The sequence below is a fragment of the Tympanuchus pallidicinctus genome, unplaced genomic scaffold (genome assembly GCF_026119805.1).
Source record: "Tympanuchus pallidicinctus isolate F22 unplaced genomic scaffold, pur_lepc_1.0 scaffold3, whole genome shotgun sequence".
NCBI lineage: Eukaryota > Metazoa > Chordata > Aves > Galliformes > Phasianidae > Tympanuchus > Tympanuchus pallidicinctus.
The window spans coordinates 87,881,010-87,895,227 of record NW_026294747.1 but is presented as its reverse complement, the minus strand read 5'-3'; the positions used below and the strand labels follow the sequence as shown (position 1 = coordinate 87,895,227).

General features: G+C 36.3%; 1 protein-coding gene across 2 annotated transcripts in view; it reads right to left on the bottom strand.

Annotated features, from left to right (window-relative positions):
• Positions 1-14,218, bottom strand: part of HDAC9 (histone deacetylase 9) — a 438,145-nt gene that overhangs the window by 49,791 nt on the left and 374,136 nt on the right. For both annotated transcript variants that reach the window (XM_052696013.1, XM_052696014.1), the window contains one exon: positions 6,990-7,108. In XM_052696013.1, the coding sequence (XP_052551973.1) occupies positions 6,990-7,108 (119 nt within the window). The remainder of the gene's footprint in view (positions 1-6,989; positions 7,109-14,218) is intronic.

Here is a 14,218-nt window from a genome sequence, read left to right as displayed (position 1 = left end):
TTAATGACTATTGCAATGTACAAGGAAATTTTCTGATATGAATCAGAGATTCCTCCATGGAAAACGTTATAACTGATCATTTCCCTACATCCACCTTTAAAGCTTTTAGCTGAGTCAACGACTCAAAATCTATCCTGCTGGATAACTATCTTATCTCCAGTTCTGCAAAGATAACCAAATTATGTTAACCAATCAAATATCTGAACCCAGAAGGATTCATTTGAGAAGGCAGCTGTGGCAACTGAGTTAATTTAACAGCTTTCACAGCAAAAGGTATCATACCTTATCTTTTCCTTCCTCTACTGTCCTTGATCCCCTTCCACTAGTTCCGGCTTACATTGCTCCCTCCATAAGCCAATTCACTTTAATAACCCCACAGAAATCCGTTCATTTATTCGGCTGATAAAGTTTTCTGTTAGGTTGATGAGTTAATTTGCATATGTTTACAGAGATATCTGACAAGTATCTGTGCCTATGGGAGATAAGTAATGGACAATTCAGAAGAGAAAGAGGCATGTGACCCTACTTTTCTACAGCTGTGATCAGCACTTTGAAGCACTTAGTGCCAGCCTTTTCAGGATCATAGCTTCTTGTTCTAACAGTTGAATCAAAAAATACTTTCCTGCTTTTGAAGAGGAAAAAATGAGATGGCATCATAAAAGCCTGCAATCCTATCTTTAGGGAGTTGAACTGTCTTTAAACAGCTACCAAATCAAAGCCCCTATTCTTTTCAGTCAGTTGTCAATTTGCATGGACTTTTTTCTCCTTTAACATTTATATACTACATTAGCCGCAGTTGTCTCAGTCGGGACTCGTTTTCAGAGAGCCAAGTGTCAGGGAAGCCCTTCATACCAGAGATTCAACATCAGACGAGCATGCAGTTCCTCCCCAAAGACGTTAACATTTATCCTATCCTAAATAACTCACAACTCTGAGTCCAACAGTGCAGTAGTTAAAAAATTATTTGGGGACTGATTTAGAAATTAAGTGTTTCAGGGAAAATTACAATATACATTTACCATATAGAATCACCATTTATATTCAGATTGCTTGCAGCATAGAGATACTCAGAATGGCTATGTAGAATGTTTTAGAAACAGTGAGGTTTGTATACAAGAAACCTTTTTTCTGAAATATATCTTAAGTACTTTAGACCCAGATCATTTCTATGTTTGAATTTGGGATGTGCAGTTTTAGCCCTTTCTTTTGGTTTATTTCTAATATATGCACTGCACACCAAACATAATGAGAAGCTGAACAGAATTCCAATGCACAGTGGAACAATAGGGAAGATCCAAGAAAACACTTGTCATTAAACAGAAATTTTGCAAAGTCAAGCTTCTGATGTCAGAGTGTACCACAGCATACCTATTTTTAAGGACATTGTAAGGAGTCTATTTATAAGTCTCATTTAAAGTATTCAGTGATGACAGTGCACATTGCTAGATCGTTTATTACAGAGATCAATTACCTCGTTATTTGAACTGAACACATTACTCCTGAACTGCCTGTCGCCAGATGCTAGGTCGCTTTTACAGAGTTGTATGCCACATTGAAAGACCTTGTTATCAAAAATCATTATTCTTTCCCTTTGGGAAGCTGGAACAGAAATGTGAAGGGCAAAGCAGAAACCAAAAAGACAGATACCCAAATTTAACCTGATTGCTCCTACTTGTATTCTGAGAAGCACTGGCTCATGCCATAAGAGGATGTTGCCCAACAGAAGACCTGAATTCCATGTGTAAGTCAGGAACTCTTTTTATGCATTAAGTTCCATGACTGAAGGTGATGCATACCTTAGAAATAATTTGATGTTCAAAACATTGTTTCCTCTTCTGTGACTGATCAGATAGATTGCATTATGCTAACAGTGAAGTCCTCTATGCTCTGTCTGATGAGGTAGTCATGAGAAGGGACATTTGTTCATAGCCTTAGTGTTCTTTTGAATTGGTCCCACTTGACCAACGTGTATAGCAGCATTATGTAGCAGCATTTTGATAAATTAAGGGAGTTACTGTACTTTGCTTAAAGTCTTTGTAAGTTACAAATCAGCTCAGTCAGTTACATTCTAGACACTGCATCAACCTTGTATAATGAATTTGGCATAATACTAGACAGGTATGATTTACACCATGAATGCCTGCAGCAGTATCTTTTCCTAGTGCTAATTGCTGATCTTATTTTGCACTCTGGTGTCAAATAGCATCTTTAGACTAAGAGTAAAACAACAGGAAAACTCCAGTAAATCATTATTGCCCTTAACAAATATAAGTACCCTGAAAAATTCTTAAGTCTTGCCTGACACTTCTCTATTTATTTTATTCTTTTTACTGAATAGTTACTATTTAATGAGCAATTGGGCAGAATATTTACTTAATCAGTAAAGTGATAGCAGGGACGTTAATGCAGACATTATTCTTAGGGCTGCTTTATAAAACAAAGAGGAAGTACTTTACCTCAGGATAACGTTACAGGGAGAACCTCTACAGTCAGCAGGGCAAAATTTGAAAGCAGTGCTTTCACAGGATCCAACTACCTCCAAATTTATGATCTGACCTGGAACCTCTTTCTCAGACCCATACACCTCACAGCTCTCAACTGGCACAACAATACAGTGCATTTTACCAGAGGCTGTAAGTAATTATAAAATAAAACACAAAATATATCATTTCTATATTTAGTAACTCCTCCACTTCAAAACCACTTCAACCCCTTTATTTCTTTGCCCTTTATTTTTCTTTGTTTTATTGTCAGCACAATTTTTAATACTCAAGTACAAAAAAAAAGAACTTTATGCAGCTATGTTTTTACAGTATGTAACATATTGTACTGATACCTGTTATTTTATTAAAAATATAACTCGGTTCTGGTAATAAATAATATAATAATAAATAATAAATAAATAAGAAATAAGAAATATTAGGTCATGAACTAAGGAAAGGTTTCCTCTTAGTTGATTATAGTTAACAGTGAAATTAAAGCACATTTATAGCACCTAGTCCAAACAAAGGCATCTCAATGACATCAATAGTTACTCTGGATATGAGAGCTGTGAGGAAGAGAGCTCTGCTGCTGCACACATCTGCACAACGGAGCTTGGGGAACCAGTGTAACCAAGCAACATGGAGGCAGCTGTGGCACCAAAAGTGCACTTGGCAATAAACCACTTTTCTCCTTTGTTTCAGTTAAGTAAGTTGAGCTTGAGTCATAAGACAGGGTCACAGAAAGCAAAATCTGAGGTAAGTGGCTTGAATATCTTTGGCAACATGATCCAGGCCTATCATAATTTAAAGAAGCTCCTGAGCAGGATTTGGCTCCTATCACTGTCCAAGACCTTGGGTCAGCAGGACCAGCGTATGCCTCGCTTTCTTTGCTTTGCTTCCTCATGTCAGACTTTGTGCAGCTGTGGTAGCCTTAAGGACATAGGCAGTTTGTTACCAAGGATATCTTCATCATAAAAAAGGTTTATTTGGAAAACAACTCCTTTTCAGACAATGTCCCCTTTTTGGGGAAGACCTTACTCTGGGAAAAGGGATTTTTCATTCAGAAATACACAATTTTCAGCTAATCTAAGTGGTCTAATAAAAGGTATTGTTTATAGAGTTATTATTTTTTTTTTTTCTTACTGAGATATTAGAAACGTAGCTGATACCAAATGTTTAAAAGCTTCCTGGCACCAGTAAGTTACATACTATGCTACATCTTAAGTATTTGAAGCCCATGTTTTTCTTAACAGATTATAAAATCCATCACTACATTTATGCACATAGATCAAGTATATGTTTCAAGTTGTGTATGCATAATGCTGCCTTTGAAATGGATAAGGGATAAAAAGAAGCAACCAAAAGAAAATGTGCCTGTGAAATCCTCAAAGTTAGGGTTTAAATGAGTGCTTTAGTTTATGCTTATTCTCACTTCCACATTGCAGCAGACAGGTAAATGTTATTTAAATGAGTTTAGTGAGAACCTTTTTCTTCAGAAAAATCAACAAAGAAGGATTGCAAAGGCAGCTGGAAAAAAACATTTACTTGTGGAAAATAACTTAAAATGTGCAGAAAGGAAGGAAAGATTCAACTCCCCCAGTCTCTTTTAAAGATTTTTTTTCCCCAGTGGAAAAAACCTTTAGTGATTTAGTTACTTAATGAGACTAGAGATAAATTGAGTTATCTTTTAGCTCTGCTATTATCGTTGATCTTAGTTGGCTTTTTTCCATGCTATTGTCTACTAGAGGAGCTGAAGGTCATCACACTGTGAGAAATCTTGCCTTGCCCATCAAATGCATTCATTAGAATCAGCTGCAAAAATATGCATTTGTTGCTGATATATTTAATAGTCAGAAATGGTAGCCGCTCAGTAAGTCAGATCATACATCAGTACAGGAAAAAATTAAAATATTAGTTTAAAACAGTTTATAGTGTACACATTTCAAACTGCACAGGTTAAATAGACCAAATTTTTCTTTACGTAATGGCCTGCTATACAGTTACTCCAAGGCTGTAGTTGATCTCATCCGTTATTTTCATCCTCTGGCTTTTACTTTATTACTTGGAAATGCTGATTGGTAAATACTTTTTAATTTTTTAGCTGTTACTGAAGACAAAACATAATTTCTATCAAAAATCCAGTGTCTCTCTACCTGTCTTTAACAAAGTTAGTAAATTTGATGTCAGTATCTCCCTATTTTTCATGTGTGAAATTTGTATTGGGACATCAGGAATCAGAAAATCCAAGGTATTAAGTGCATGGAAAATGCTGAAGATTGAATAATTGAATACTGGAGTTGGTCTAGATGGCCCTCAGAGGTCCCTTCCATCTCTAAGGGTTCTATGATTTACAAAGAATTATTTTCAGATGAATCTTTACATTTACTTGCTTCTGCATAATTTTTAATTCTTACAAAGAAATATTAAAAAAATTGCATGAAAACCTATTCGTAGTTTTTAATATGGAGGTTTCTTTGGAATTTAAATGGTCTTTTTAAAATAAACTTCATTTTTCTACATACCACATATAGTATGTTATGTTCTACAAAGGCATGAAGGAATGCAGAGAATTTTGTTTTGGGGAAATAATAAATTCCTTTGGCTCTGTACAAAAGGTTTTATTCATCTCTCAGGTATATGATCATTTGAATCTCTCTTGGCGTTTCCCTTAATTTAAACAAGACTCACCTACTGTAAATCACCTTCTTCTACTTACAGACATATGTACCACTTATGGATGTGCAGCATACTATAGATATATTGTGACTCAGTTTCTAAAATGTTGTGGTGATAGTTCATGAATGAATTGAAATTAGCATTAACTCAAACATTGAACACTTTATTGTCATGTGAAATTCAGTCTATTCTAAGAAGAAAATATGAACATTATTGCAATTTATATGAAAGTTGCTCAAACTTATATGAGAATGTCCTATCTTCAGGAATAACGTATGCCAGAGTATCCTGCTGGAGCATCATGGATACTTAAAGGACACTTAACATGCCATCTCCTGTGCTAAGTCCAAATAACTATTCAATGCTCATGAAATTGTGCCTCTGATGATGAATTATAGTTCAGAATTTTTTTTTTTTTGAAGTAGGTAAATCTTTTAGCAATTTTTAACATCCATCTTACTAAAAATTGTAGTGCACAGATAAGTGGTGCTCAAAAGTGCATACTACTCAAATATACTATGCTTTTCTTCTTGAATGCAGCCATTGCATTAAGATTAAAAACTGTTTAAAATCTCTGTACATCTTATTTGCAGTCAAAGGGGTATTACTGTTCCAACCCAGCTGTAATCTAGCACCTATGTGAGTATGTGCAGGAGGATCTTGCACTGCTCTATGCACATATTCACTTTCCACAGCATATCACTATGAATAGAGATCCTCACTCTTCACCTACTTGTTGTGCATGACATTCAGAGAAACCTCTATGTTGCACAGTTTAAATGCAAGCAAAAATGTTTGTGCCTGTTCCCTGGTCCTCCTGAAGTAGATACCATCTTCATTCAATGTATATAACAAAATATATAACAAGTGCAAGAGGTCAGAAGGACAAAACTCCTCTGAGCTGAAGCCGATTTGTGTAGCGTGCTAAACGACATTAGTTCTTATTACTCCAGGCTTTTCACAAAGCATTTTGGATTAGCAACAGGGATCAATAGTTAATAACTAATTAAATGTTAATATGGTATGTCTTGAGATATGGCAAAGAAAATTATTCACAGTACTGAATTGGAAAATTTTGCATTGCTTCATGGGAGTACATCTCTGCATAGCAAAGTCATACTGCACATTACTGTACAAGCATTATTACATTATCCAGCCATGCTCAGTGTCTCAGGTTCAGATCATTTCAGCCACAGTATTCAGTAAAGCTTGTGACTTGACTTTGGAGTACTATGTATGAGATGTATCAGATAGACCTGTATTAAAACTGTATTGAACACACTTCTTTGAGGTATGAAATGGACATCCAAATATTGAGACCCAACAGAGCAGTCTTTTAGAAAATTTTGGCCTTCATGAGCACTGATGTAATTCAGAATTAGTGCCATCAAGCTGAAGAGATTACAATAACAAAACAGCAATATGAGATTGGATCTAGGCCTCCAATGCTTAAAATCTCCAGTATACATTTAAAAAGAAATAACTTACTCAAGTATTTGAAAAATGGGGCCTATTGAAAAGCATGAAACCTCTAAAATGTTATTTGAATGCCAGAAAAGTAATACTTTAAAAAGCCAAGACAGAAATGCCAAAAGGAACAGAAAGGAGCAAGCCAGAAATGCTAACATGTTCATTTCTATCTCATCCGTGAGCTGGGTGAGGTCCTGCAGTGCCACAGTATTGCTGAGCACAGATGAACAGAATCCTCGCCCTCCACTGCACCTCTGTCATGTCACAGAATAGACATACGAATGTAACCTGGACTTCAAGTAAAGATTCTATTCAGAAAAAGTACTAACTCAGAAGAGCGCATCCTGAGATTATACCTACATTTAGCTGTGACTTTATAGCCACCCAGTGGAGGGTCGTGGCCTTCCACGGCATCGAATCCTGCTGATACCAGGACAATCTCTGGATCAAACTCATTGGCAGCTGGCATAATCACAGTCCTGTAGAGAGAAAAGAACAACTGGTTAAAAATTAAAAGAACTTCCATCTCCATGCTATACATTGCCACAACCTCATGAATCCAACGTAGGATTTTGTGCATCAAAAACATTCTCTTTTAGTTAAGCCAATCATTGCCATCACCAAACAAAATCTGATGTGTCATATCATTTGATTCTTTTTTCTCTTCTACAACTTAGGGTGGAAAAAAGGCAGGTACATGTGAAAGACTCTAACATTACACATACATCTGTGCCTGTTTTACCCTGCTGCCTATAAAAAGCTGCCTCTTCCAGGGAAGTGACTAATGGTTTACAGAGAGTGCTCAAAGCCTGAGTGGAAACCCGGACTGCTCCAGTTAGTGAGAACTTGGTGTAAATTTGAACTATAAATTTCTTTTGGGAAAATGTTTGCTTTCCAAACTTTTTTCTTCTTAACATTTTTAAATGTTTGTCGAGGTGGGGGGTGACTCTAGCAAAGGAAAAACATGAAATTCCCTTAATCAAATCCAGATTATGTTGTCAAGCCTTTCCAAGGTCAAGCATAACAGGAATGTGGCAACCACAAACCAGTGACAGCAACCCCTGCTGGTGTCAGTAAGATAATTCAGCCCCTCTCAGTCACAAAGATTCCACTATTTTTAACCCCTTCCTTGACAAACTTCAGGAGGCATTTTCTTTGTCTTAGCTTTCCTCCAAATCCAAAGCACTGAAGCTGTGCTGAGGGAGAAGATATAGCCTTACACTCTGCCTTTGGAAATGCCTTTTTACATGCTGACATTCTGAAGGGAAGGCAAATGGGCAGCTTTTGCACCTATTGTGACAGGCTTTGAGCTTGTAATGTCTGTGTTAATTCAGAAAAGAAAAATAATGACTTCTCCTTCTGAAACTTATTAAGCCAAGGAAATCCCAATCAGTATACACAGTTCAAAATTTACAGATGAATTTTGCATCTGTGTCACATTATGTGTATTAGTTAAGATATTTATTTAAAAAACCTTAGGCCAAAGTTAATGCTGTTCTGCTGAAAAGGTTTTTTTGTGAAAGAAGCATTTTAGTAGTTTTCTTTGCTTTCAGTTCAGTTGTTGATCCATATTTTATGATTTTCTTCTGTTCTGATTTCCTCAAAGTTATTTTTAATACTAGGAAAGTGTTACTTTTACTTGTTGGCCAGAGGAAAGCGGAATTCAGAATAAATAAAAAGCTGTTACCAGGTCATACAGCACTTCAGTGAATTGTTTTGTATTAGAAAATAAATGTTAGGCCATTTCATTTTCCTGGCGATTTCAGTGAGCCCATGACTATGAATTTTCACAGGCAAAATGACACACAACACATCACATATTAGTTGGTCTGTGCTGAAGTATGGATTCTGGCAACAGGTGTTACACTCCAAAAAGGACTCAGACCAATCTGAGAGAATAAAAGTAAAGAAAAGTATTCTAAAAAGTGTAACCTAAGTAAAAACAAACAAACACAAAGCTATTTGATTCACAGAACATGAAAGGAAATATGATAGCAGTCTATGAATATGTAAGTGCTTGCTGCAAGAGGAAAGAAAAAAACCTGTCCTGTATTTCTAGTATGGTTAGGATATGAAGACATAACAGCAGGAAAGCTGTAATTCAGACACTGGAAAAACCTTTCAAATATCAAGAGCAGATAATCTCAAACTGTTTAAGAAGATTTAAACTGATATCTCTGAAGTTTTCAATAACAGGTAAGAGTAATATGTATTATGCCTGCTATAGGTTCAAACTCATATGGCCTTGAGGCAGGAAGTCGGATTACATCTCTTCTAGGTATTTTGTTCTATATTTATATGCAACACACAGAGTACGTTGCTTTAGATACTACAGTGACTAAACATTTCTGCAGGTCAAACTCCACATAGCTAGGGAGCAACATCAAGGAAAAAAAAGATCTCCCATGTAACCACATCTTATCTTTCTGTGTACGTACCTTCTGATACTCTAATTATACGTTCAGTATACATATTCAACACACATATATATATATGTGTGTGTTATACGTGTATATATATATATATATATATATATATATATATATACATACACACAACATATATATATATATATATATATATATACACACAAGCAACACATTCCCAAACTTCCCTAATTCTGAAACACATGTGGCACAAATCCTGATTACTGATGGGGACTGTGGCTGATATGCAAACTTTACCTATCCCTATAGCATCATATATCTTACGTAGTGAAAGAAGAAGAGACCTCGTGGAAAACTTCCCTATCTGCAGCCATTTTATCTTTTGCCCTCCTACTCTTCATTCACATTTTGTCAAATTCAAGTCAGACCCTTTTTTTTCTTCTCTACGTCAAATAAAGTGGCAGCCCAATGGGTACAGCACAGACAATGCTCATTAGTGTCTGAGGATGTAGCATGTTCAAAGTCAAAAGCAACTCTGGAAGCTCAGGTAACAGAGCACTAACTTTACAAGCTAAAGCAGAATGAGATTTTGGAGAGCTGAGTCATTTGCAATGTTGGGAAAACCTACAACACATCTACCACATTTTAACGTCTTACTCTGAAGTACGAAGATGTCAGCACATTTTTTTAATTACTTGGGCTAAACAAAGCAAACCATAGTTTCATTTTTGCAAGCAACAAAAATATTTTAGTCAGTTTTCTGTCAAGACAAGATAATTTTTTGTTAGATAGATGTGCGACAAGGAAACTGCAAGATATGCTGGATAACACTAGCAAAATTGTTAACTACTGAAAGCAAAGTCTTCCAGCACAAAGCACCAGGCTATTATCATAGTTATTAACAACATATTTAACAGTATTAAATATGTTGATAAACCTGCGCAGAAAGGAAATGTAGTGATCTCAGTGATAGAACAGAGAAAGATTTAAGGATAATAATGAGAGGTGGCACATATAATTATTTATGTTACTACTTTCAGTATTAACCTTAGTTTACGTAACAAAATAAGACCTGAAAGGATTTTTTGTGCAATAAATAAAATCTTTTTTAAAATACACAGAAGTGTATGCTTAATTTCACCGGAAAAATAGCACCTTACTTTTGCTATAATACTCTTCCTCTTACAAATATGAGAAGAATTTACTACTGCTTTTCTGAAAACTACATACTAGAAGAGAATCACAGAGTCACCAAGGTTGGAAAAGATCTCCAAGATCATCTAGTCCAACTGTTCATCTCACCTCTGTGCCTCATAAGACTGATGTTGTCACTTGTGTCTCTTCTATTCTCCATAACACTGAGGGATTTGGAATGCCAGAGCCTATCCAGATTATACTTTTTTCTTGATTTTATATTGAGCAAAAATCCAAGCACTTTTTCTTGAAGAAAAAAAAGATGATATAGAAAATTTAATCTGTTTCAAGCTTCAGTAGCAAGTTGGACTCTTTAAAACACCCCAAAATGTTTGCGACCTTTGTCACAGCAAGCAGGATTGTTATTTGACCTTTTAAAAAGATGACAGCACTAAGTCCCTCAATTGCAGAGAGGAGCAGATGGACATCTAGTCCCTAAATTTCTGCTCATGTCTTCCTCTACACTAGCTAGCAGGCATTCAAGGTTTTTCATCTTTGGAATAATTACTTGAGATTTCTGCCTAGAAGAGAAGGGTAATGTTTTGGCAACATCACAGCATTTTGTTTTGGAATGTGTGTAGGTAGAATCTCTCTAACCTTTGACAAGTTCTTCTTTATGGCATGTGTAAATTCTTGCACAAATGTGATAGATACTTTCCAATCCTATGAAATGTCATAGGAAATCACAAGTTAAATGCATAAGTATTTAAATATGGACCAAATTCCACAAGGATAGAGGTAAAATCCTTCGGCATTTGCCATTTCTCAGCCTTCTGCCCCTTCGTTACTCCTGAATACTGTCCTTGGAAAATCATTTTGAGGCAATCAATTGTTAAAAAATAGATGACTACACAAAACAGTGGACTCCTTAACTCAAAAGCAACATGAAATTAATTTCTTCTCATGAAGATTTTTACCTCAGAAAAGTGAATATGATTAAACGGACAGGACAACTCCTGACACTTCTCTGCCTATTGGGAATAGAGAATTATGAGTCTGCATCTTGCTCCTTTTCCATATAGGCTTTGGAGGGCACAGAAAAACGCTTAAAGCTGTTACCGTGCATCAAATGCCTTCTCAGGAGCTCAATAATCATAGCATTTTTTTTTAAATTGCTTAAGGAGAGAATCATCCGAATTAGATCATGGCAAAAAAGCTCCTTAGAAAAAAACAAACACAAAAAGCCATAGAACTAATATTGTTCATACACTAATAGATGTTAATATTAACCTTCCCAAATTCCTCAGACCAGCCCTATGCTCAGAAGTCAGACTGCAGCTGGCAGGATTTGTTATGGTGTGAAGGGTCAAAACTCTGCTCATCAGAAATCCTTGCCAAGGGTACATAGCTATTCCGTACTCAGACCTAGGTAGAAACAATTATCTCATCCACAGCAGAAGCAAGAAATATGACTTGGCTTCTGGCCATAGGTCACCAGACAGGTACAGACTGAGGAATGGCAGGCTGTCAGCTTCTTGGTAGAAGCAGCCAGGCTGCAGGGGTTATCAGCATACAGAAGTTAATGCTCGGATCCTCCTCCAAAGCAAGTAGTTTTTGTTAGAAAATAAGTGAATTTTTTCTTCCACTATGACTCACACTCTCCTCTACTCTCTTCTCCAAAGAAAATAGAGCACATAAAAGAGATATTTATTTTCTTGATCCTGAATTATATAGAAGCATAAATATTTGGTATTCTGTATTCACCTAATGATGACAGCAGAGTTACAGGGGCATCTTGCTTAGCTGACTGTTTCTTTCTTTTCTGTCACATTTTCATTAATAAACATGTCAAATTTGCAAAGCCTGAGCAGCTGCACCACAGAAGTTATTTATCCGTTCTAAACCTTGCAGATACAATGAAACTGTGTCCTCCAGCTCCAGGTAGCGCAGGTCCTCCTTTAAGCCTGACAGCACAGGCAACAGAGCATGTGCCTGAGAAACTGAAAAGATTCCTTTTTCTCCTACTAAAGAGATTTCCCCAAGGAATTAATACATTCCATTTGGGTAGGCTGCTGTCCGTGGAGAAGCCAAGGGATGGTTTCCAGTTGGGTGTAGTCTCAGAGAAAACATCAAGCATGTGACCCTCCCCTCCCCACCAATATGAACATCAGATGCAAGACATTAAAGAGATTCTACCAAGGGACTCTGTTTACTTGATCTTGTTCCTTTTATCCTTCCATTCTATTTTTGTACATTTACAGCACATGGTTAAGATGCTCCTAAACATTTGTTCTCCCAGAAGAGACTGCAGAAAAGTACCCAGCCCAAAAATGACTTTTCAAGTACTACTGCAAAGAGCTGGAAATCTCCAAAGAAAGTTAAGTCGATGCAAATAGACACAATTCTCTTGCTGTGTTGGTAATTTAAAAAGGAAGCAAGCAAGAAAACCAGCCCAGGACAGCAATTTATATAACTGAGAAAGAAAATCCACAATGCTCTAAAAGTGCACACTGGAATTGCTTAGTAAATTATTGGTTCTTTCCCTAAAATCCACAGTGTTTTCATCCAATTACCTCAAAGTACTTTCAGAACATTAAAAAATAGGATGGCCCAAAACTTTAGCCAGTATAAATCAGTGAGGCTGTTCCTGATTGCGCAGTCCTTTAAAGCACGCATTTCTTCTATCCCCTTCTCAAGTGGGTCAGCTAGAACTACGAGCTGGTAAAAGACTTGAATGAATTACTTAGTAGTCCTTGGAAAAACTCAGACAGAAAAGGCAGAACTCACTAAGTCCACTACTTTAACTACTGGCAAATGCTATGAAAGCACTCATCATGTTATATTAGATCTATATGATGAATAAAATCACATAAAGTGATTTTAGAGTGGACGTTTTGCCACCAAATGGAGATCAAGTTTTTTGTCTGAAAAAAATGTAGACCTATGTGAAGTATTTAAGTTTCTTATCCTGCAAATAAAATATAGTTCCAAACAACCACTACATTGTCTTACCTTAAAACTTCACAATTTTACGTATTCTGTAGAACGCACTCTGATATGAGTAGATCAGAAAGAATTTAAAAGATCACCCTGATAGGTTATGTGGAACTTATGGTATCTATTATTTTTATGTGTTGTTTGCACATATGTTTTAATGTAACACAATATCAAGAAATGGCAGTCCTCACAGAAAGCTACACAGTGTTTCTGTGTAACTATTGGAGATTCTTTTCTCCATCTGTAATATTGAATTTATACTAGTGTATCTTCCTAAAATTTTGGCTGAACTTTTTAACATTTCTTTATGCCTGTCCTGCTGTCAGCCCAAGTTCATTGAGATCATAGCTGAAAACTTGCCCCCTACATTCCTTTCTTGCTGCTATCCGACCTCTAGTTGTGTTCTGGACTTACCCTCCAAGGCACGTCAAATTTCCTCAGATTTTCTCCATCTTAGTTTCATCTTCTATATATTTCATATCTTTATAGACTTCCATATCTTTTCTTTTATTCTTATAAGTTTTCCTTTTATACCTTTTTACTATTTTATTCCTTCACTACTTTCTATAAGCACAGTTCTCAGTATAAACATTCTCATCCTCACTACTATTTATAGTTGCTTGACTTGCTTTCTGGGGATGCAAAATACCTTTGTACAATTAACAAACATACAATTAAAATAGTGGTATGGCATTTTAGGATAGCATTTTACAGGTTTATAATTTGAAAGTTAATTGTGGTGGAAAGAGACAAAAATGAAACATTCACCTGTGCCCTAGGCTTACAATAGAAAATTCCAAAAGGAGGGATCTCCAACTGAAGAACCTTCCCCAGTGGCAGTCAGCCCTTAAATGAGGTCTAGGAGAGGTGCAGTCAGACTCCACCCCTTCCAGTCATACAGGTGAATTACCTTCACCTGTGCTTCCATGGTTGACTCAGTCCTCGCCTCAGGTGATCAATCAGTGCTTCAGGCTGTGACTCAACAGTTCCCATACAATCTTTTTTCTTTTATTTGTCAAGGGGCAAAAGTTACCACATCAATACAAAACATGGACACATGTAATACATGCT